Genomic DNA, 24,471 nt, shown 5'->3' with positions numbered 1-24,471 from the left:
CTACCACCTACCGGCGCCCCGCGGCAATCACAAGCTGCTCAGCCAATCCTCACTTCCAGTTCTGATTTAGAATTTTTTAAAACAATACGCAACATGGGCCTTTAAACAAATGCAGCTAGAATGCAATTTATCTAAATGCGGATTAATGCAATGTAGAGGTAGGAGTGGATAAGAGTATTATTAATAATGATCAATTCTGACAAAAGGCCACCAACCTGAAATGTTGGAGGGCAATTTTGACTTGCATGCGAGGTGGGGGTGGGGGGGGTCTCTATTGCATGTTTGTGGGCGGAGGTGTGTTAAAGAAGCAAATCGTGCCTTTAACAAATCCATGCTGGCTTTCCTTAATTAATCCATATTTGCCATTTGCCTGAGTGACTTAATTTTATCTGAATTATCGTCTCTAAAAGTTTTCCCACCGCCAAGGTTAAACTGACTGGCCTGTCGATGCTGGGTTTATCCTTACACCCTTTTTTGAACAATGGTGCAACATCTGCAATTCTCCAGTCCTCTGGCAGCACCCCTGTACCCAAGGAGGATTGGAAGATTATGGCCAGTGCCTCCACAATTTCCACCCATACCTCCTCAAGTATCTTTGGAAGCATCTGATCCGGTATGGTGACTTACCTACTTTAAGTACAGACAGCCTATCTAATGCCCCCTGTTTATCAATTTTGAACCTATCCAATATCTCAACTATCTCTTTTTTCACTATGATTTGAGCAGCATCTTCTTCCTTGGTAAATACTCATTTAGTGTCTCAGCAATACCTCCTGCCTCCATGCCTTAATCCTCTTTTAAGTCCCTAATCATCCCACTCCAACCGTTTGCCACCCTTTTACCATTAATATGTCAATAGAAGAGTTTTAGATTTCCATTTATGTTAGTTGCCAATCACTTCTCATACTCCCTCTTTGGTTCTTATATTTGCTTTTTCACTTCTCTGAATCCTTTATATTCAGCATGGTTCTCACTTGTATTATCAACCTGGCATCCATCATATGTGCACTTTTTCTGCTTCATCTTACTCTCTATCCTTTTCATCATATAGGGAGCTCTGTGTTTGTTTGCCCTACCCATTTCCCTTGGAAATGGTCCTTGACTGTACCTGAATTGCCTTCTTTAAAAGGTAGCCCATCATTCAGTTACAGTTTAGCCTGTCAATCTTTCATTCCAATTTACCTGAGCCAGATCCATTCTCACCCCATAGAAATTAGCCCTCCCCCAGTTGATTATTGGATCATTCTCTATACTTTCTCATAGCTAACCTAAACCTTAGGATGCTACGATCACTGACCCCTCAATGTTACCCTATTGACACTTGATTCACTTGACCAATCTCATTCCCCAGAACCAGGTCCAGAAATGCCTCCTTCACCATTGGACTTGAAACATACTTAAGTAGAAAATTCTCCTGAACACAGTTCAGGAGCTCTTGCCCCCCCCCACCACCCCCCTTACTTTTACACTATTGCTATCCCAGTCTATATTAGGATAATTGAATCCCTCATTATACTATTCTTTAATGCTTGCTCTCTCTGTAATTTCCTTGCAAATTTGTTCCTGTATACCTTTGCCACTAGTTGGTGTCCTATAGAATTCACCCAGCAATTTAATGGTATCATAATTGTTTCTTAGATCTAACCGAATAGATTCTGTCCTTGGCCCTCTAGGACATCCTCTCTCTACAAAACCATAATGTTCTCCTTAATCAGTACTGCTACCCCACTTCCTTTCTTTCCTTCTGCCTCTTTCCTGAACGCCTTGTATCCAGGAATATTTAGGACTGAATCTTGCCCTTTATTGAGCCAGGTCTCTGTTACCAACACAACATCATGGGAAAAATTTTCCCACCGTTGGTGGGGGGAAGTGCAGAAGCGGGCGCTGGCAGGTGCGCCTCTGATCGGGGGCACGCCGCCATTTTACGTTCCCTGTGCGGGCGGGGGGGACGATTCTCTCAGCCGAGAGTGTGCTCTTCCGCGCATGCGCGCGAGAGAGAGCAGTGATCTCCCTGAGATCACTTCAGGGAGATCGCCTCGGAATTAAAACTTTTAAGACAAATGTTTAAAAAATTTCCCTGACATGTCCCCTTATGTGACACGAGTTGGGACATGTCCATCACTTTTACTGAAACCTTTATTAAATTTTAAAAACTCTCATGAAACCTCATCCTGCCCGTGGATGAGGTTTCATGCTTTTTCTGAAGCCCACTAGGGCTCCCAGCCTGCCCGCCAACCCTAAAGTTGGACGGGCAGCCCTGTCAATTACCTAAATTGGTTTATTAATGGCCTCAATAGGCTGTTGACAGGTCGGCAAGTGCACAGCTGACTCGGCTGCGCCCCCGCCGACCTGAAAATGGAAATGACTTGGGGCAACGTCAGGAGTTCCGCCCGACATCATCCCGTGCCATTTTACGTGTTGGCGAGTGAGCCCCGCCCCCGCTCGCTGACCAGAAGCTCCTCCCCCATATTTCCACATGGCTATTGTAATGAAGTGAGAGTCCCTTGCAGAGTCTCGCTTAGGTTCGGAGCTGTACTCTGGATGAATAGGAATGAATAACTGAATCCCAAATAATGTATGAATGCAACAATCTTTATTAAACAACTATTAAACTTTTATTAATGATTAAAAGAAAATGAAAGCAGGATAATTTTATTAAAAAAGAAAAAAAACACGCATATACATAAAAAGAAAGGAAGAAAGACAACTTTACATAAATAGTATACATACTATATTACAAATGTTAACCCCAAATTGGTCTGTTCATGACAGCTCCCCAAAATGGTGAAATTCCCCTTGCTTCATGCATCACCAAGTCTCCGAATAACCTTACACGGGGGTGGATACTCTAGTCAGTCACTCTGTCGACAGTCCTTGTCCTCCCGTAGTCTTGAATAGTTGACTAATCCACTTCGGCTGTAGCCCTGAATGTTGGATGCTGTGCAAGTCCAAGTTTTGGGTCCATTCCAATCTTTTGAGACTTTACTCAGACTTTGCAGTGGGCGGGCCAAATAACTCCCAGCCAAGGCCTTGGAAATACACGTCTACAGATATTAATATTACTACTGATTACTATAGATTAATTATTTGACTTAATCAAAACACAATAACACTTAGTTTTAAATCAATGTCTACAAAGTTACTTTACAAATATTCAATACAGGCTTCAAATCAAGAGCAAAGCAAAAATAAAATTCAAAAATACAAAATTGCAAAAATTAGTGTCTGCAGGCCTCAGGCCTACACTATCTGCACCTGCAACTCACCAATTTTATTTCCACCCCCTGAGCATTCACATAAACACACATAAAAGTAATTTAGACCTTATTACATTTCCTCTCATTCTGACCCCATCTAATACCTTACTGTTTTCTGCTGTCTGTCTCTCCCAGTTCTCTGTGTACCTTGGTTTTCCTCTCTAGTATTACCTCCTGGTTCTCATGCCCCTGCCCAGTTAGTTTAAACGTTCCCCTGTTGTACTAGAAAATTGCACTGCAAGGATATTGGTCCCAGCTCTATTGAGGTGCAACCCCTCAGGCCTGTACAGATTCCATCTCCCATAAACTAGTCCCAGTGTCCCAGGAACCTAAGCCCTTCCTCCTGCGCCATCTTTCCAGCAATGCACTCGTCTGCTGTATCTTCCAATTCTAAACCAATTCACTTATGAGTGGTACCAGGAGTAATCTGGAGATTACTACCTTTGAGGTCCTTGCTGATTTCTCTCCTAGCTCCCTAATCCTCCCTGCAGGACCTCATTCCTCTTTCTACCTGTGTCTTTGGTACTGAAATGAACCATAATCACTGGTTATTCATCCTCTCCCCGGAGTGCTTTGCAGCCACTCAGTGACACCCTTGACCCTAGCACAAGAAAGGCACCATACCATCCTGGTTTTACGCCAGCAGCCAGAAAAATGCCTGTCCCCTAACTATCAAATCCCTATCACTTTTACTTTTCCAATATCTCTCCTGCCCCCTGTAAAGCTGAACCAGCACTGGTGCCATGGACTGGAGTTGGGACGGACACCCCAGAGGAACCATCATTCTCACCAGTAGTCAGAATGGAATACTGGTTGCATAGCAAGATGTACTCAGGGGACTTCTGCACTATCTGCTTAGTCTTTCTTAACTGCCTGGCAGTTATTTATACCCTCTCTGCCTTGCATACCCTTGAGTTGCAGGATGACCAGATCGATACATATGCCATCCATGAAACGCTCAATCTCACGAAGGTGCTGCACTGAAGTCAGCTGCTGCTCTAGCTCCAAACCCGCAGCTCAAGCTTTTGCAGCTGTTGACACTTCCTGACCATGTGGTTGTCCAGGACATGAGGAGAGTCCTGGAGTTCCCACATGGAAAAGCATGCACACTCCACAGGTCTGAGCTGCACTGTCATGTCTCTCTTTATTAGACCATTACACTTCCTGCTTAAATAAATAAATAAAGAATCACTAACTACTCATCAATCAGCTGCTTCTCCTGTTAGCAAAGTTATTGAAGATTTAGCCCTGCCTTGTGGCTTCAAAAGCCAGCACAAGGTTTTCCCGAACTGCCTGAAATTTGCCAGAATTCAACAAGGTGAGAGCACAGGGGTATTGGCAGTGTTGTAAAATTAACAAGGTGGAAGACTTTTAGATACTGAAATGCTTCTGATGTGGTTTCCTTTTTCCCAAACCAAGGATTCCCCCCAACTATGGTTGACAGGACCCCCAAACCTGTGTGATTCATTTCCTATACTCTTGCTTTCACCCCTTCCCCTCCCTCCCAGAACTGCAGTAGGGTTCCCCTTTTCCTCACTTCTCACCCCACCAGTCTTCACGTTCAGAGGATCATTCTCTGCCATTTCTGCCACATTCAGCACGATGCCACCACTAAACACATCTTCCCTACCCTTCCCATGTCAGCAATCAGAAGGGTCCGTTCCGTCTGGGACGCCCTGGTCCACTTCTCAGTCACCCTCAACATCTCCTCCCCTTCCCACAGCACATTCCCATGCGATCACAAGAAGCGTAACACCAACCCTTTTACTCCCTCTGTTCTGACCATCAAAACCTCAAACATTCCTTTCAGATGAAGCAGTGATTTACTTGTATTTCTTTCAATTTAGTCTACTGTATTTGCTGCTCACATGGTGGTCTCCTCTACATTGGGGTGACCAAACTCAGATTAGATGACCACTTTACAGAACACCTCTGCTCAGTCCGCAAGCATGGTCCCAAGCTTCCGGATACTTCCATTTTTAATTCATGACCTTGCTGTCACGCTCACATTTCTGTCCTTGGCCAGCTGCAGTTTTCCAGTGAAGCTCAGCACAAGCTTGAGGAGTAGCTTTTCATTTACCAATTAAATCCTTTACAGCCTTCTGAACTCAACATTGAGTTCAACAATTTCAGACCATGAACTCTGTCCCCAATTTTGATTTTTTTGCTGTATAGTGGTTTGTATCTTGTTTTCATGTTTTTGCTTTCAGACAGAGCTGTTCATTATTCTGGCATTTACGCTCACTCTAGACAAATGCTTTGTCTCTTTACGACAACCATTACCACTCCCCTTGCCTCTTGTTCCATGACAGCTTTGTCATTTAATCTTGACCGTCCTCTACCCTATTCCAGATCTTCTCTTTTGTTCTTCCTCCCCTCCCCCTTTCAGCGGCATATAACTCATCATTTTTCTACTTTCCTGCAGTTCTGAAGAAGCAATATTCAACTGGAAACATTAATTCTGTTTCTCTCTCCACAGATTCTGCCAGACCTGATGAGCATTTCCAGCACTTCCTGTTTCTATTTCAGATTTCCAGCATCGGCAATATTTTGATTCTACTTTAGATACTGAACTATGATAACTGCTTCCTTGCCTAAGTGAAGGGATTTTGTTTACAGGACTTGTTATGGGAGTGTGCTTTCACTGTTTCAGGGGCGATTTCCAATGGCCGGTAAAATGCTGTGGGGCGAGCCGGCCAAACGGAGGGGAGTCCACTCCCGACCAGGTGGTGGGGACTTCACCCCCAGCATAAAAATCAGCCCTTGGAGTGAGAGGGAGAGGATTCAGTTTTCGTGATCCTTGTAGGAACCAATAAGGACATAAATAGAAATAGGAATGAGGTTCTGCAGAGGGAGTTTGAGGAACCAGTTTCTAAATTAATAAGCAGAACCTCAAGAATAGCACTATCTAGATTACCTGAGGCACGAGCTAATTGGCATAGAAACATAGAAAATAGAAGCAGGAGTAGACCATTCAGTCCTTCAAGCCTGCTCCGCCATTCATTATGATCATGGCTGATCATCCAACTCAAAAGCCTGCTCCCACTTTCTCTCCATACCCTTTGATCCCTTTCGCCCCAAGAGCTATATCTAACTCCTTCTTGAAAACATACAATGTTTTGGCCTCAACTATTTTCTGTGGTAGCAAATTCCACAGGCTCACCACTCTCTTGGTGAAGACATTTCTCCTCATCTCAGTTCTAAATGGTCCACCCCGTATCCTCAGTCTGCGACCCCTGGTTCTGGACTCCCTCACCATCGGGAACATCCTTCCTGCATCTACCCTGTGTAGTCCTGTTAGAATTTTATAGGTTTCTATGAGATCCCCCCTCATTCTTCTGAACTCCAGCGAATATAATCCTAACCAACTCAACCTCTCCTCATGTCAGTCCCGCCATCCCAGGAATCAGTCTGGTAAACCTTCACTGCACTCCCTCTATAGCAAGAACATCCTTCCTCAGATAAGGAGACCAAAACTGCGCACAATATTCCAGATGTGGTCTCACCAGGGCCCTGTATAATTGCAGCAAGACATCCCTACTCCTGTACTCGAATCCTCAGGTCAAGCATCAGGTCAAGCAAATGAGAGAATTAAATGTCTGATTCGAAAGAGTGGTGTGGGAAGAAGTTTCGATTCATGGGACACTGGCACAAGTATTGAGGAAAGAGGGACTTGTTCTGTTGTGATGGGCTCCACTTAAACTTGGCTGTAATCAGTGAATCATATAACTATGCTGTGGTTAGAGCTTTAAATGAAAAGAGGGGCCAGGCAAAGGGAAATTTAGAAATCTGAAGAGAAAAGTCAAGGCATCAAAACATTGTAACGATTTAGATAAAGACAGGCAGAGTAGGAGAGGAAGGGGCAGAGTTCAATGGTAATGGTGCATCATCGAATAAGGTCCAGGGAAATAATAATGGTAAAAACATACTCTTAATCTGAATGCACGCAACATTGATAACAAGATAGATGATGTAATGGCACAAATAGAGATAAATGGGTTTGCTCTAATCGCCATTACAGAGACATGGTTGCAAGCTGTGCAAGGTTGGGAAAAAATATATTCCAGGTTTCTAGAGAGATAGAATAGAACAGGAGGAGGAGTAGCCCTGATAATAAAGGCTGATGTCAGGGTCTTGGTTTGGAAGATCAGGAAGTGGAATCAGTTTGGGTGGAGGCTAGGAATATCAAGGGCCAGGAAATGCTGGTGTGGTAGTTTATATGTCTCCTAATAGTCGTCATACCATTGGATAGAATTTTCAGCAAGAAATAATTGATGATTGTAACAAAGGAAATGTAATAATTATGATGACTGAAACCTTCATATAGACTGGACAAATCAAACTGGCAAAGATAGTCTGGAAGATAAGTTCATAGAATGCTTTCATGACAGTTTCCTAGAAAAGTACATTGTGGAACCAACCAGGAATAAAGCTAAAACAAAAACAGAATTACCTGGAAAAACTCAGCAGGTCTGGCAGCATCGGCGGAGAAGAAATCAGTTAACGTTTCGAGCCTTCATGGCCCTTCAGCAGAACTGAAGCATAGTTAGAAGAAGGGAGAAATATAAATTGGTTTAAGGTGGGTGGGGGGGGGGAGGGGAGAGAGAGACATTGAGGGTGTGGTGATTGTGGAGATGAGCAGATAATCAAAAGATATCTAGTATTGCATAATAAGGCAGGGTTAATTAGTAATTTCTTAGTAAAAGATCTCCTGGGAGAAAATGACTCATAATAAAATTGATTTCCAAATTGGGTTTGAGAGTGACATATTTGAATCCAAAACAAGAAACTTAAACTTAAAGGGGAGGATTTTTCCCTCAGCAGGGGGCTCGGTGGGGGTGGGCGGGAGTGGGCGGGAAGCCAACCGCCGTCCGCGATTGGGGCCGGACCGCGATTTCACTCTGGAGGGCCAATTAACGGACAGCCAACATGAAACACACGCTGAAAGGCTCAGCGCTGCCTGGGTAGGGGTGGGAGGAGGGCAAGTGCTGAAGTCAGCACGGGCACAGGGGAGCATGAAATGAAAGCTCCCTGAAAGCAGAGAGCTGCCTCAGGGAGCTGAAGAATTTAAATGCAATAAAAACAGATTTTAAAATCCGGGAAAAAATGCCCACGCATCAGAATCAGTCACCTGAACATATACAAGATGAAAATTCTGTCCATACATTTTAAAAAATATATTTGATAATGAAAACCTCATCCTGCCCGTAGATGAGGTTTCTTGAAAATTGCAAGGGCTGCCTGGCCTCTTTGCCCACTCTCCAACCTCTGATTAGGATGGGCAACAAAAAGTCTCCGTTAATTACAACTTTAATAGCCTTAATAAGCTTCTTACTTGTCGGCGGGTGCGTTTCTGACTCTTGCGCGCGCCCACCAACCAAAATATTGCATGAGTGCGCGATGATGTTGGGTCGCTTGCTCGATGGCATCACACGCTATTTCATGCTCGAGTGGGTTGGGCGCACGTCAGCATGCCGATCAAAAAATTCTGCCCTATATGGTAATGCTGCCAGGTCCTCAAGTCCGATCTACAGGAATTGGCCTTCCTGGACACACCCTCTGACTCCCTTCAGAGGGTGGCCCTTGAGGGTCTCCTGGCCCCCTGTGGGACCACTTTGTCTTTCGTCCTGCCCACCTGCACCATTAAGGCTGCAGCACTGTATCCGACAGTCTGGATCCCTTTGGCTGATCTGGTGTTCAGTTTTCAATAGTTTCAATTGTAGCAATCATTTTGTTCAGCCTTCCTTTACGAGGCAACCTGCGTTCAAGGCTAGCTTACCTAGATGATCTGTACCATGAATCTGCAACAACTCTACCTGGGCTTCCTGTTATGTGCAGAATTTACCATCATTAAGAAGAAGAGAGTAGCACTGGAGGTGTAGGAAATAATGCCAAAATCATTCAGGTGAGGAGGATATTTGTGTTTTACACACCTCAATCTGAACGGATGGGGGCATGCCATGAATTGTGGCCCCTGAGACCAAAAATTGGGGCATATGGATTTTGTTCCCATGTACCCAGACTGCATAGGTGTAGTTGGTAACTCCTTTCAACTGTTCTGGGGAAAATTTATAAGTTGAAGCAAGAACTTTAGTGACAGGCTGAGGCCTTGAAGTAAAAATATTAATGAAACTCAAAATACACAAAACAATTTAAATGCATCTTGTTAATTGAAGTTGTATTTGCTGTGAAAAAGAATTGCAAGTTTAAGAACTTGGGAAATCTTGCACCCTGTTGTCATGCAACTGAAAAAAACTCCTTCAGTCGGTGAATCGAGTTAAACATGGGTAAGGCATGTTTACAGCCTCATGGTTGCTTTGAACCAGGCCTGGTCACCTCTTTTTGTTCAGTTTAAGTTGCATTGGACACAAATTGAATAAAAATAGATGCAAATTATTGAGGTATATAAACAGACTATCATTCAATACACCCCGGACCACATACCATGGTGCAGATGACAATCTCAGCAATAGCAATACATGTAATCAGGCCTACATTGGCAGATTTTTCCCTAGACAAACTGAAAAGAAGACAACACTGGTGACATGCTAGGAACAGGACGTCTTATACATTTCTCTGAGACCCAAAACAGTGCACAAAACAATAGGAATGAGTTCATTCACACGTGAAGGGAAAAGTGATGTGTAGAGATCTTTCACCAATTTAAAAAAAAAACGTGCATTGTTCTCCAATGTGCCATCCATCAAAATGACAGTAATAACGTTACTAACAGAAAAACGAGGGATCCGATTGAAATAGACAATATTTTAAAATGACAGTCTGAACTCTAGGATGTTAACCATTTGACCTACACAAATACTTCCAAAGATACTGAGAATAAAAAAATTCATGGATCAGTAGCTGCATGATCGTTTTTAAATACATGCCCAGTATCTTTATTTCTGTATTCTTTGGGTTGACTTATGTAATGAAAAGATCATTCCGATGTAGAACCTTGTGAATATATGCTGCCATGTGAGAGTTTTTGGTATTGGAGACCTGGAGTTAGAGATGAATCCTTATGATCCACTACATACTTTCCAATGTTATTCTGAAGGAGATGCAGAATCCATATGATACATTACTTTCCTTACATCCCCGATGTCTGCTGCTGAATGCCTGGTTGACCTTCTCAAGGCTGCTGAACCAAATCAATCCCTTTTCATGTACCTAAAGTTAAAGGATAATAATTTCAGGTGTCATGCAGAAAATATATAGCTTTTTCTTTAAGATATTTGAGTAACGTACAGATTTTTAATTGCAATTTCTACAAAGTGAACTCAGCCAGGTGACTTGGCTACTCATAGATAAAAATGTGTAATTTAGATTAGTATAAATAGAGCTGTATACCCCAAACTGCAGTGCTGACTATAGCAATGAAAGTTAGGCTACAACACTGCACACATGAAATATCAGTTCTGAATTTAACAGTCTGGTACTGTTGACATTGAGTTATCAATAAATTTGGAGGCAATATGATTAATATTTACAGCTGTGGAAGATTAAACACAAGACAGTTAATGACAAACCAATTCATTTTTCTGAAGATCATTATTAAAGATAGATCAAAATTAATGTTCATCCTCTTTGCAGTTAATTTTAAAACAAACTGCAAGACAAATGTCAAATTTGTTTGCTTTGTTATTACAAAACAAACTGCATTACAAGACTTTGATGGACTTCCTGATACAATTAAATCCCCACTGAGTAACTCAGCCAGCTTAAAAAAAAACGTGTCCTAGCTACTTTGCTCCACTAAATAACTTAATTCAAATCCTGGGTATGATCATGCTAAGATTAAGTATAGAAATTTAATTGATTTGATCATAGTGTCCATACTTGCAGTTTTTCAAACAGATTAAATTTCACAGTCTGACAAGAAAGGGTGGCATTAGACCAATTTCAATTTACCTCTGTGTCCCAGGGCTCAGGAGGTGAAAACTCAGTCTGGAAAGAGGGCACAGTGAGAACAGGACCATTCTCAGCTGTGGTACAGATCATAATCTAATAGCTCAGCACTTTCTGTTGTCTGACAGCTCATGAATCCAACAGCAACAATAGTAACCGCTAGCATTTATGTAATGCCTTTAATGTAGAAAAAATTCCCAAGGCACTTTATAGAAACATGATCACACCATAGAATCTGATTGAGTAACACTGTTCTCTCTACATTTTACTTACTACATTCTGCAATGGGCACCATTCTTGGACTGTGTTTTGTCCTGCAGCATCATCCAGACATTTGAAATAACAAAATCTTAAGTGGTTTTCATTGTAAAAATCTGTTTCTTTTTAAACACAATTTATGGTGTGTGTTATTGAAATTGCTCCATATTTCATTAAGAGCTTTCCATTTCTTAACTGTTTTTTCATTCTAGTATATTTTTCCAATTTATTATCCCTGGCTTGACCCTTTAAAACCAGCTTTCTTGAACGCTGTTATATTTATTTTGATATTATTAGCTTCTACTTGTGTGTGTCGAAGTGATTGATGCGTCTAATGTGTGGATGAAGAGAGTTAGCATGCATTCCACTTTTGTATGCTAGTTTGCTTCTCATTTTCATTGGCTAGCAGCAATGTGAAAAACAGAGCCAAATGTGTAAGTCTCTCCCTGTTGGTACACAGCCTCTATATCAGCTGTGCCTCCTTGTGGTGACCACATGAAACTGGGTCCCTTGTGGCCTCAGGCTAAAGCTTCAGAGGAACTCGGAGGGGGTTTGGGCCCTAGACATGCAGTGTCCAGGCCCAATAGCATGTGGCTACAACCTGGAACTCATGAACCAAACTTCCAGCTATGGGCGAATAGCTCCACTGCCTTGTGGATAGCTTGGGAGAGTTAAAGGCTAAGGGAGTAAACCCCAGCAAAAAACCTGGAATGGAGCCCAAAGGCGGACTGATGTCCGAATATATCACCTCTCTAGCAACTCCTGCAACCAGGCCAGGGCCAAACGTAGTGCTTTGCATTCCTTTTGACTCAGAGACAGCATAGGTGACAGCACTTACAAGCAATAAGCCCAAAGCCAATGCCTTAGAGAACAGGTGCCACGAGCTGTCTCCAATGGTGGGAGGGGCCACCGTGTCCCACTGGTCAGCCATTGCCCACTTCAAGTTGGGCAGCCCCTGACAAGTTTTTCCTTATTCATTCATGGCATGTGGGCATTGCTGGCTAGGCCAGCATTTAATACCTATGCCTAAGGTGCTGACCTGACAGCATTGACAATATGACACTGGAGGTTGTTGGCTTCAATATCTAGGCTCCACAATCAGCAGCAATCTGTATCTTGATGCTGAAATCAACACATGTATCTCAAAAAGCTGCAGGTGTTATGTTCTCTGAGGAAGAGAGTGTGGAACAACAGCATTCTGACTGAGTACACCAAACTGAGTCCGCCAAGCCTGCGTCCTCAGCACACTCGTCTACAATGTTAAGATGTGGACAGCATATGCTAAGCAGGAGATAAGGCTGAAAAGTTTCCATCTTTGCTGTCTCAGGTGTATCCTCAGCATCGCTTGGCAGCTTGGTGACCAACTTGGAGGCCCTGGAGCATGCTAATTCCACCAGCATATGCTCATTGCTAAACCAAAGACAGCTTCGCTGTTTTGTCCACATTCAGTGGATGATGGCTGTATACCAAAGACCTCCTGTACAGTGAATTGGCCACTAGATCACAACCTCCTGGGAAACCATACCTCTGCTACAAAGACTGCTGCAAGCGAGATATAAAGATGGTGGGTATTGATACTGACAACTAAGAGACAGTCTCTGACACCTGTGACCTCTGGAGACTGAATACGTTGGAAGGGGCAAGCAGAAATGAAAAGTTCAGCTGACCAAGAAGAAAGCCCAGAGAAAATAGAGGCCAATGAATAGTGTACCTTCTCAGCTCACTCTTCCTCTGCAGCAAATGTGGCAGGGATTGCCATGCCAGAGTGGGACTCCTGAGTCACACCATGTGATGTTTAACACAAAGTTGACCATCAGGGGGCAAATCATTGTCTTACGAGACTGAAGGCTGCTACAGAGCTTCTACTCATGCTGATATATTAAATTTTCCTTTCTTTCACTTCCCATTATTTCCTTATTTTGTTTCAACCACACTGTCTATATTAGACAGGCTGGTGCTAAAATAATATGCTTGCTATATGCATTGGATGGTCTATAATTCAAAGTTCGCCATTTAAAGCCCCTATTCTCCCCCATCCCTGACTACACCTCAAGTATCCTGCACTAATCAGGCACATGTGAGTTGCTGCTGGAAATCAGTGCCCTGTGATTCTAATCTACTCATACTTTTCTCAGGTTTTATGTACCTGATAGTTATTGTCTACACGATTCCGCTAACAGATATGGCAAAAAACCATGAGCTGCACACTTGTGCATCCTTACTGATGCTGACCGCAGAGGTCAATCAACCTGGCCCAGTTTCTTTTCAGCTGAATTTGCTGTGTGTCTCCATAGCTGAGAGGTGTAATAGGTAATTGCACCTTAACAAGATGCAAACTATGCACTGTGCATGCCCAAAATAGCCTGCATGTTTAACATGCCTTTAAGCGACAACTTTGTAATTGACTATAATGGTAATGGAAAATGGCTTGCGCTATTTGTTCTATTTAGGTGATTGCTTGGTGTGAAGGTGTGTGGTTTAAGTGATTGGGATTGTACTTTTCAAAGTCACAGTTTGCACAGTTTCAGAGCCATAGGGTCCTTGTTGCCATTGGTGTAAATTTGATTAAATTGGAATGTAAAGGAAACAGCTCCCCGATGATCTGTGCTAGTGGGAAAGTGCATTATCAAGTTGACACTGATCCATATTGGCAAAGAAAGTGCAAGATTTAACCCCCAGCTCTAATGAACTGACCTCAACCGCGTCCATAGTTGGAGCCATACAATTACCTTCAGTGTCCTTGGAAGAGGGAACAAATTAGTAAGGGTTCCCGATCACTAATTCAGCAACTGGTGCTGGAAATTCCACTTGTCAGTGTTGGCTGAGGGTTAGGCTGTCCCTTGGGTCCTCTCAGGACCTAGGTTGCCTTTTGGGCCCCTTCAGAATTGTAGTTGTCTCTTATACCCTGTAATGATAAAATGTTCTTGGTACTGGAATTTAGTGCCTCTTCTGGGTGCGTATCAAAATATTGAGCAAAAATAAGGTAGCTAGGATGGTATACGATAATTAAATAATGAAATACAGTTGTGCCACATTAAGTCCCTCTTGTCCATCAACTTATTCCTCACTGAATTGGTCAACCTGTTCCAATAGATGACATTAAGAATCATCATCTTCATTTTTAAATCCCTCTATGGCCTCACCCCATCCTATCTCTGAAATCTCCTGCATATATACTCCACAAATATTCCACTGCTTTGACTCTGGTCTTTTGCGTGTCCCCACTCATTTGCCCCACCCTTGGTGGCTGAGGCTATGTCCCCTTGAGAGCGCTCCACCTTTCCGTGCACCTTTCTCCTTTCATTTAGAAATCTTTTCGAAACCCATCTCTTTGACCAAGCTTTTGATCACCCTTCCTAATCCCTATCAGAATCCATTTTCCACATGCCTAGCTGAAGAGCCCATTTATTTAAAGTTGTTACATAACTGCAAGTTGTTAACCTCGTTGCCTTGAAATCCATTTAGTTTTCTCCCTGTGGACGCTTTGCTTGATCTCCACTTTCACAGTACAATGCAATCCATATCTTGTCCTTTGAATGTGAAGAGTGCACTCACATACCTTTCAGTGTATTCATTGTCATATGATAACTGACAGTACCAGTTGCTGGACAGGACCCGGATATTTCATCTTCATTCCATTGTGCTGGACCAGGATTCTGGATGTCACTTGCTTTCCTCTGACAACGGATAAAGCTGAGCATGGGCGAAATCCTGATTTTTGCACAACAGCACATCTGAAAAACCTGCATTCTCACATCTTTTTGCCAATAGGAATAATTCAGTGGATTCATCAAAGAGTTGCAAAGACCAAGAAGCCAGAGGTAGTCTTCAATGATTTTATATAATTGGCATTTGGCGCAACATACTTGCACTGTACTTGCAATGAAGAAGGGGGTCCATGCAACCATAAAACATCCAACGAGTATCCCAATAACCTTCACTGCTTTGACATCCCGGATATGACAGCGTGGCGGTGGAGAAGGCCTGGAAGAAGAGCCAAATCGCTCATTTTCAAGGATCTGTCGCGTGTGTGAATACGCTATTTTCAGGATTACGCTATAGAAGTAGATGAAGATTAATGAGGCAGGAAAAAAACAAGCACAAAATAATATTATAACATACTTGGGACTGATGATTGAGAACAAGGTACAGGTACCATTATATTCATCAGGCTGTAGCTGCTGAATGATCACTGGAAGGAACCCAATTAGAAGTGCTACAATCCAGAGACCTGCCATGATCAAAACCACCATTTTATCTATCATCAGTCGGCAGTACTGTAAAGGTAGTTTTATGGCTAGAAAACGATCGAAAGCAACAGAGACCATTGTTAATATAGAAGCAGCAGAAGGTGAGATTGTAAGTGAAATCCGTAACATGCACAGTTCCCTACTCGTAGTGAAACTCTGTCTGCTGAGCAATATTACAGCTGTTCCAAAGCAGGTAAATCCCACTAGCATGTCTGCAACTGCCAAGTTCAAGATGAAACACAAGCTAGCAGATCTGTTCTTCAGAATCATCAGGACCAGTGCCACGATCACTACAGCATTGGAAGCGATGATTAGCACTGAAAGCACAGTCACAATGCTGCCAAACTGATTAACATCCATGGTTCAAAAGCTCAGAAACAGGATCTGGAAAATAAACTGGAGCGCTGTCTACCACATCTGGCACTGTCAATGCAAAGAGAACCAGGAAGCTAACTGAAGCAACTAATGATTCAGGATTTATGAGAACAAGCCTGTTGCACGAATGACATTGCAATCAAACTGAGGTGCACTGAAAGGTAACTTTTAAAGTAATTGATCAGCATTTTTTTCCTGATTCATTTATAGCAATGCTAGTATCATAATGAAGAACAAAGTCTTGTTGATATACAACAACATGACTGTATCCATAGGTTGCTAACCAACAAAGCAGTGTTTTTGATAAGAAGAGCCCCTTCATTTATTGTGCCACGCTCACTATTGCATATGTAACATAATATTGAGGGATTTTCAATTTTATCTTTTCCATTTTATTGCTCAGCTTACTAGATAGCGAACACTAAGAACTTCTGGTTATAACTCTTTCATTGCCCACTTAAAGCAAATGCTTCTTGTAACTGGCACCCTCTGGGCACTGTTGCAAACATTTGCATTCTTCCAACCTTCTAGGGCAGTAAAAATAATCTCATGTACAGCTATTAGTAATGAGTGAGTTTATTTAAAGTTATCTTTATTGTTTTAGATAATTGCCACTAACAGAAATGAAGGACAATGTTCATGTATTGAGAAATCTGGGTGAAAGATCAAGTCCATATTTATTGACACCAATGTTGAAAAAAATAGGGAAGATCAGATAAGTCAGGAAGTAATGAGTAAGTGACACCGGGTATAAGTTTTAAGAGGCTGTATGTTGTCGGAGGAAGGAAAGATTGGGAGGAAATGAGTTCCAAAGGTTTGAAACACTGGTAGAGGATATGAAAGTAGAACCATAAAAGCAGTGGTAGCCCATTTGCTTTTCGAGTGTATTGCAACTTTAGCTGTGGTTTTCTTATAACTCATACTTTCCAGTCTTTTTGTCTAGACCCCTTTATATCCTTCTAATCCAACACCACCATCAACACCACCGCCCAAACCATCCCCCCCACCCCAAATTTGCACACGTACACACATGCACGCACACACACAAAATAGATGGTGCAATGATTTTAAAGCTCAGAAGAAAGAAAACAAAGTTCAGAGGGCCATGACCAGAGTACAATAATGGAATGTTAAACGGCAGATGAAGGCTATTTGGCTTAAGCAGTCTGCGCCACATGAGCCACCTGGGCTATTTCCACTCTCCTACTTACATCTCATTCTCTTTATGTACACACCAAACTAAAAACAAGAAAAAACTAGCCAAAAGCTTTACGACAACAACAACAGGGACAATAATTGGTAAATGAAGTCAACACAGATAAATGTGAGGTAGTACATTTTGGTAGGAAGAATAGAACGAGGCAGTCACCTATTACTTGGGAAGGTGCAAGCCTAGGTGGGGTAGAGGAACAAAGGGACCTTAGAGTACAAATACACCAATCAGTAAAAATTGCACCACAGGTCAGCAAAGTCATATAAAAAACCAAAGAGCTAGGCTTTTATTTGTAGAGGGATAGAATTGAGGAGTCGGGAAGCTATGCTAAACCTGTATTGAACCTTGGTTAGACCAAGTACTTAGAGTTCTGTGTGCACTCCTGGTTGCAGGAGAAGGTGCAGGGATGATTTACAAGGATAATACCGGAAATGTGCGGAAATACATATCAAGAAAGGATTCATAGGCTGGGCTTCTTTTCTCTTGAAAAAAGAAGGCTGAGGAGTGGCCTGATAAAGATATTTAAAAATAAGAAAAATGTTGATAGAATAAAAAGAAAATATCCCTTCTTGCAAGAGCATCACTAGAGGCCATCAATACAACATAGTCACCAAGAAATCCAACAGGGAATTCAGAAGAAACTTCTTTACCCAGAGAGCAATAAAAATATGGAACTCACTACTACAGGGAGTGGTTGAAGTGAATAGATGCATTTAAGGGGAAGCTGGTCAAGCATTTGAGGGGTGCAGAGGTGTAGGAAGGGTATTTCAGAGTTTGAGGCCTTGGCAAATGAAGGCTCGACGATCAATGGTGGAGTAATTAAAATTGGGGATGCACAAGAGGCCAGAAAGAGAGGAGCGCAGACATCTCAGAGGGTTGTGGGGCTGGAGGAGATTACAGAGAGAGGGAGGAGCAAGGCCATGGAGAGATTTGAAACCAAGGATGTGAATTTTAAAATCGAGACATTTCTTGACTGGGAGCCAATGTAGGTTAGAGAGGGGGGATAGGGGAACAGGACTTGCTGGGAGTTAAGACATTGGCAACAGCATTTTGGATGTCCTCATGTTTACAGAGAATAGAATGTGGGACATCAGCCAGGTGAACCTAGAGGTAAAGAAGACAGAAATGATGATTTCAGCAGCAGATGAGCTGATACGGGGGTGAAGTCAGGCAATGTTATGGAAGTGGAAGTAGATAGTCTTAACAATGGCACGAGTATGATGTCAAAAGCTCATCTCAGGATCAAATGTGACACCAAGGCTTGAATTTCGTGGGGACTGAAGGGATCCGGGCCTTAACCAAAATGGCGCCGGAGCTCTGAATCTGGAAGTCCTGACCCCGAACCCAGCCCCACCATTTTTCCGGGGAGTGAGGGAGGTGAGGACGGGGGTAGGCCATACATTGCACATCCATGGCTTACAGAAGGAGCTGCACATTTAAAAGCACAGCTGTCTTCACTTAGAAGCGATTTTCGTCACCCAAGTTTCTGAAACATGACTCATGGGCTTTACACATTTGAGGAGAAGGCCTAAACTTACTGGAGTTCTTTGGAAAGGTCAGGCACCTTTCTGGAGAGCTCAGGTAATCTCTTGGATCACTTTAAAAATTTTAACCAAGTGTCACAGAACTTCAACAAATTCAACCACAGGTGTGTGGCTGACACTCAAGAGAGTTGGAAGGCGGGGACTGTGGCCTTGGAAGGGCAGATATTTTTACCCCTCGTGACTTGGGTACCTAGGTGGCAGGAAGGAGAATGTGCCAGGGAAGAGTGGGCATCATGGCAAAGCAGTTTTAAAATGAGGGTGGGGAGTTAGAGGAATGTGAAAGTGAACAGTGTGATGCCATAGAGAGGGGACCAGGCCAGGAGTTAGAGGCATGTGGCATCGCAGATGTGGAGGCCCATGGGATTTGCACCATTAACAGGCTTCCCTCAGGTGCAGGGGAGTTATCAACTGCACCCACGTCACCATTAGGGCACCAACTCATCAACCTGATACCTTTGTGAACAGAAATTCCTTCCATTATCTGAATATGCAGGTGGTTTGTGACCAAGGCTTTCCTGCACATCTGTGCACGGGATTCTGGAAGCTGCTACAGCTCTTTCATCCTGAGGAATTCGCAACTGCCTCAGCTTTTTCAAACACTGAAACAGGTCCGTGGTTGGCTTCTGGGGGACAAGAGATACCCCCTTAAGGAGGTGGCTGATGACTCCTTTCGGCGGCTGCAAACAGAGCCTGTGCAGCACTATAACAAACAGCCATATGGTGACCTGCAGTACAATAGAGCCGGCTATTGGCATTCTGAAAATGGACTTTAGGTGCCTTGACCATTCTGGAGGAGCTCTGCAATGTTCCCCTGCAAGGGTCTCTCGAATAATAGTGGCATGCTGTATGATACACAGTATGGTGCAACGGAGCAGCCTACAACCAGAAGGAGTGTAAGCCAGGCCCAAAGCCACAACACCTGAGGAGGAGGAAGATGAGGAGCAGGAGGAGGAGACCCCTCTGCAGGCTAATGGATCTGAGACAGGGGAGGAGGGAGAGGGCAGCAATGGCAGACCAGCTGAGGACCATATAGCCATGGCTGATTCTTTGCACGGGGGTGTCATCATCAGAAGCCTGCTAATCCAGAGTAGATTCACCTAGGCACTCCAAAGATCACAATTTACATCAGCCAGTCCCTGGTGAGCAGCTTCCACATGATAAACTTTTACCATGGAAACCACACTTCTCCATGGCAACACCCATCCCCAACAAGAGAGAAAACCAACAGCACATACGAATCTCAGTGCCATATGCGTGGCTAAAACCATGACCATTATAAACCTTGGCCTCATAATAGTGCACAAATACACCTTGAGATGTTTTTCACAACCTGGACCCTGCATATATATGTTAGTGGCTGTCAATGAGCTGGTCAAAATGCCACCATATACCTACTCGAGCCAAGCCTACTATGTTCAGAATGCCAGTAGGAAGCAGGACTTTATGCCCATGATTTACAGATATGATTGTTTATGCTAACAGTACTGGAGCAAATGCATGTTGTGCAGGGTGAGGCCTCAACTCTGTTAGAACAACTCCTTCTACTCTTCTACATTACCCATCCAACACCGGCATCAAGTTTCAGGAGTGTGCAACATGCAATTCTTCTTGAAACCTCGAATCCCTTTGAAACCATAGCCTCTACCGCCTAGAAGACAAAGGTTTCCAATGTAGTGGGGAGACCATACAAGCCTGCTTCCCTGGAGCATACATGGCATCTTGACATGCGGAAAATCCATTTAAGTGACTGTGTAACATTCACATGCGGATAACTGCCTTCAACAGGCACTCATGCTTGAGCTGCACCTGATAAACTGGATCTGATCTTTGACTCTGATCATTGATCCTCCCTTAAAGTCAATCATTGATGGACAAGAAATGCTGCAAGGAGCATCTCAATCCACAAACCTTGGTGTATTACTGACCTTATCTGAAAGTCTGGAGAAGGAAACAGTCTTCCACTGCCCGCTATGCTCCTGATGGTGTCAGTTGAGAGATAGACTTCAGCATGTAGTCTTCAGTGACACTGGTAAGGACTTCCTTCATTCTTTTAACATTCTCATTGAGGATATTAGTGTACAAAAGCAGACCAAGACATTTTAGACTATATGTTACAAAGTGTTTAATTGTGATATGTACAAAGGGATATTAAATTTACCGTTAGTGATCAAGACAATACTGTGCCTGGTCTCTCAAATGCGCCAACAAAGTGGTGGAAGTGGAGGCTTTATGGCATTGAGGAGCATGGTGGCCGACCTTGTCATGTACGGACCGGTTGGGGAATTACTTCAAACTGTGGCCTTTGCATTTCTGCAGGGCCCCTGACTCTACACACCTGCTACATCCCTCCAATGTGCTAGTATCTGTGTTGAAGGAGTGTGGGCTAGTCAGATGTGACTCTGCCTCCATGGTCAATTTCTCTCCTAGCTCCTTCCACACTTCATCTTCCACACAACTACCTTCCATTCAACACCTCCACATCCTGACTCCAATCGCCTTCTCTCACTCTCAACACCTTCACATCCTGACTCCAATTGCCTTCTCTCACTCTCGACACCTTCACAGTAGAAGAATCCCTGCAACACCTGCAGTCTGCTTTTCAGGAGCCACTAACTCTCGCCCTCTGTCCCTTTGCAGAACAAGACAATTCATAACACAAGAAAGAGGTGTAAGACTGGGAGGACTAGTCAATATTATGAATTCTCAGAACTGGAACAACAAGCATTGGAAATCATGGCCCCCCAGAGCTGATAGAACAGGATATTTTGAAGCCATGGGCTTCTCTGAACACAGTCTCTGACTATCACCATGAGGCCCTACAATTCAGGGATGCTAGAAGGAGCAAGTTTTGGAGTATGAATAACCCTCCTCATCCCACAGATTATGTTCTTAACGTACTATTGAGCATTTTTTATTTTGCTGGATTCTTTAAATAAACTAAAGACTAGAAATGTATGTTGAGGATAGTAAGGAGTGAACAGAACCTTCCTTCTGCTATTTTAAGGGAGGCATAAACCTGTTTCAAAGAACTGGTGGAAGATTCACACTTTCATTCACACCATCATCCCACAGGCTCATTGGTCTTAAAACTCCACAGATGGTGGCTATCAAATTATTCAATAATATGATCATGTAAATCCTTTCCCAACTAAAGCATCCCTGTATCAGAAACAGTTTGAAATTGGTAAAAACCTGTTTCATACTCTGCCTTGCCATTTGAACCATGACAGGTTAATTCACCATTGCAACACAATGGAGAAATATCCTTTGCCTGGAGCCTCTCCACCAATATAGTCAAGAGTAATCTGTAGCTTTAAAAAACTGTAATGTAACTGTTTTAATTTGGTAAAATGCTATTGCAATCCTGAAGCAGGATATTGGGTTTCAATTGATATTTTTATCGAAATATTATGGTGAAAATTAGATCCATCTAGTTAACTGTAATCTCTCAAACCAAACCTTTATCAAATAGCTATTGATTCCATTCTTATGCAAAATATACTGCTGCAGGCTGCACTTTAAAAGCATTTTCCAACACAACAGCTTGAAATGGTTCAGATCAGCCCTGTCCAGATGTAAGGCAAGAGCTGAGCTGAATCAGAAATGGTACACATGTTTGTTTGCTATAGTTGCTTAAGCTTATAAAATGTTATCTGCCACAAAATATTACAGCAATAAAATGTTCTGATGTGTAAAGTGTTGCTTCTGTAATATCTAAGTACTCTGTTGTAAAAATGGCATTGGCTCCATTTACATGAACACCCGGCTGGATAGTTAATCTCTCAGGTAAACAGTCTGTCATCTGAATTTCCTAAGTTGTGAAATCGTCGTCTAATTTTGCAATGCAATAACACAAACAAAAAAAACATTTGTGCAGATATGAGACCATGTTAAACCAGGATTAAACTGTTTAACAGGATTAGTCAAGATATGGTCTATGCATAAAGCATTGCCTTACAAAGAAAGACATTTATTTAAGTTGTATGGAACACAAACCCATGGGATGGCATGGTGCTTTTGGAAGGTAGGGAAGGAAAGCTGGTGGTGAAGTGCCACTATTTGTCAGGAAGAGGTTGTCTGTTCTCTATTTAACAGGGAGAGATTGGCATTAACATTCTGTGGGGCTCTTTTGCTGCTCTGGTGAAATTATGGCAGAGGCTCTGCAGGAAGAGGGTAAACAACCTTTGCTTTCACTCTTGTGAAAATGCATGCTATTTTTTCCAGGTGTTCTGTTAATCTCCTGCCGGAGGACCTCAGAGGAAATTCCAGGTGCCTTTTTATCCCTGTTCAACAAGAGAAAGAAAAAAATGTAAAAGGAATCCCACAAGTGATAACCTGTGAAGATGGAAAGAAAAATGTAGGAGAAGAAAGAGAGAGAAGGAGATGAGATAAACAGAAAAAATGTAGATCAGGAAGAGAAGAAAAATGTATAAATGTATCTGTCATCTCTAGCTGCCCATTTGAAAGGAAACTTTAATCAAGTTGGTTTCTGGGATTGAGGTACATGCTTACAAGTAAAAGCCACATTGGTAGGATTTGTCCGATAACAGTCCTGCTTTACGTGATGGTACATAGAAGCTTCAGCTTCAGCAGGGAATGTACTGTATGCTAATGATACTGCAAAGTATCTGGATTGTTGCCCATTCTGGTGAAAAGCCTTATTTGAAATGGCTGAGGAAACTGTTGTAACACTGCATTTTACTGAGATCATATGCAACCTAACAGAAAAGGAGAGACTGCAACTTTAATTACATATATAGTTGCCCATCTTTCTCTCTAGCAGGCTTTTTGCTAGCACACAGCTTCTCTTGCACTTGATAGTTTGGATGGTTCTGTAATTAATTTTCAGGAGTTGCAGATTGAAGTGAAAGTTGTATTAAGGTATTGAGCCAATAGATCACCTCTTCATCAATGATCTGCATCCAACTGCTGAAACATGTGAAAGAACAGGAATATTTGAATGACAGACAGCCTAAGAATATTAATTCATTATCTTGAGATCAAGATGCAATATTTATAACTGTATGCAATTTTAGTCTTCTTACCTATGAAGGATATACTTACCATAGACAGTGTGCAGCAAAGGTTCGTTAGATTGATCCTGGGATGAGCGAGCTAACCTCTGAAGAGAGATTGAAAGAATGGGATTATATTCTCTGGAGTTTAGAAGAATGAGAGTGATTTCATTGAAATGTATAAAATTCTGAGAGGGTTTGATGCTTGGAGGTTGTTTCTTCTGATTGTAGAGTCTAGAACTAGGGGTCACGGACTCAGGATATGGGGCCAGCCATTTAGGACTGAGATGAGAAGAAATTTCTTCACTCAAAAGGTTGCAATCTTGGCAATTCTCTAACCACCCACACCCGAGGGCTTTTGATGCTCAATTGTTGAGCACATTCAAAACTGAGACTGATAAATTCTTGGGCACTAAATGATTCAAGGACTATGGGGATAGGGTGGGAAAGTGGAGTTGATGAAGAAGTTCAGCCATAGACTTCTTTAATGATGGAGGGGCAGTACAGCCCACTTCTGCTCAAGGTCTTGTTCTTGTAATGCAGCTGTGTCATTGATAAACACAGAATGTTTTTTACATGGAAATTTCTAGGCTTCTATTGGTACATGAATATATGCGCCTCTCTAAATGGTGAACGAGTGTCAGTGGCTCT

General features: G+C 42.6%; 1 protein-coding gene and 1 long non-coding RNA gene across 2 annotated transcripts; one reads left to right on the top strand and one right to left on the bottom strand.

The window, feature by feature from the left end:
• The first annotated feature begins 28 nt into the window (after positions 1 to 28).
• On the top strand, positions 29 to 22,501 carry LOC144683750 (uncharacterized). Its single transcript, XR_013577329.1, has 2 exons — positions 29 to 158; positions 21,443 to 22,501. It is a non-coding gene; the product is annotated as an uncharacterized LOC144683750 (long non-coding RNA).
• On the bottom strand, positions 14,964 to 15,802 carry gpr119 (G protein-coupled receptor 119). The gene has a single exon (XM_078547103.1). It carries the CDS (start codon positions 15,800 to 15,802, stop codon positions 14,975 to 14,977), a length of 828 nt encoding a protein of 275 aa, XP_078403229.1. The 3' UTR covers positions 14,964 to 14,974.
• Positions 22,502 to 24,471: the final 1,970 nt, after the last annotated feature.

Source organism: Cetorhinus maximus, chromosome 8 (assembly GCF_964194155.1).
Source record: "Cetorhinus maximus chromosome 8, sCetMax3.hap1.1, whole genome shotgun sequence".
In the NCBI taxonomy this organism is placed as follows: Eukaryota; Metazoa; Chordata; class Chondrichthyes; order Lamniformes; family Cetorhinidae; genus Cetorhinus; species Cetorhinus maximus.
The sequence above is the reverse complement of the archived record's forward strand: the minus strand, read 5'-3'. Positions and strand labels throughout refer to the sequence as shown.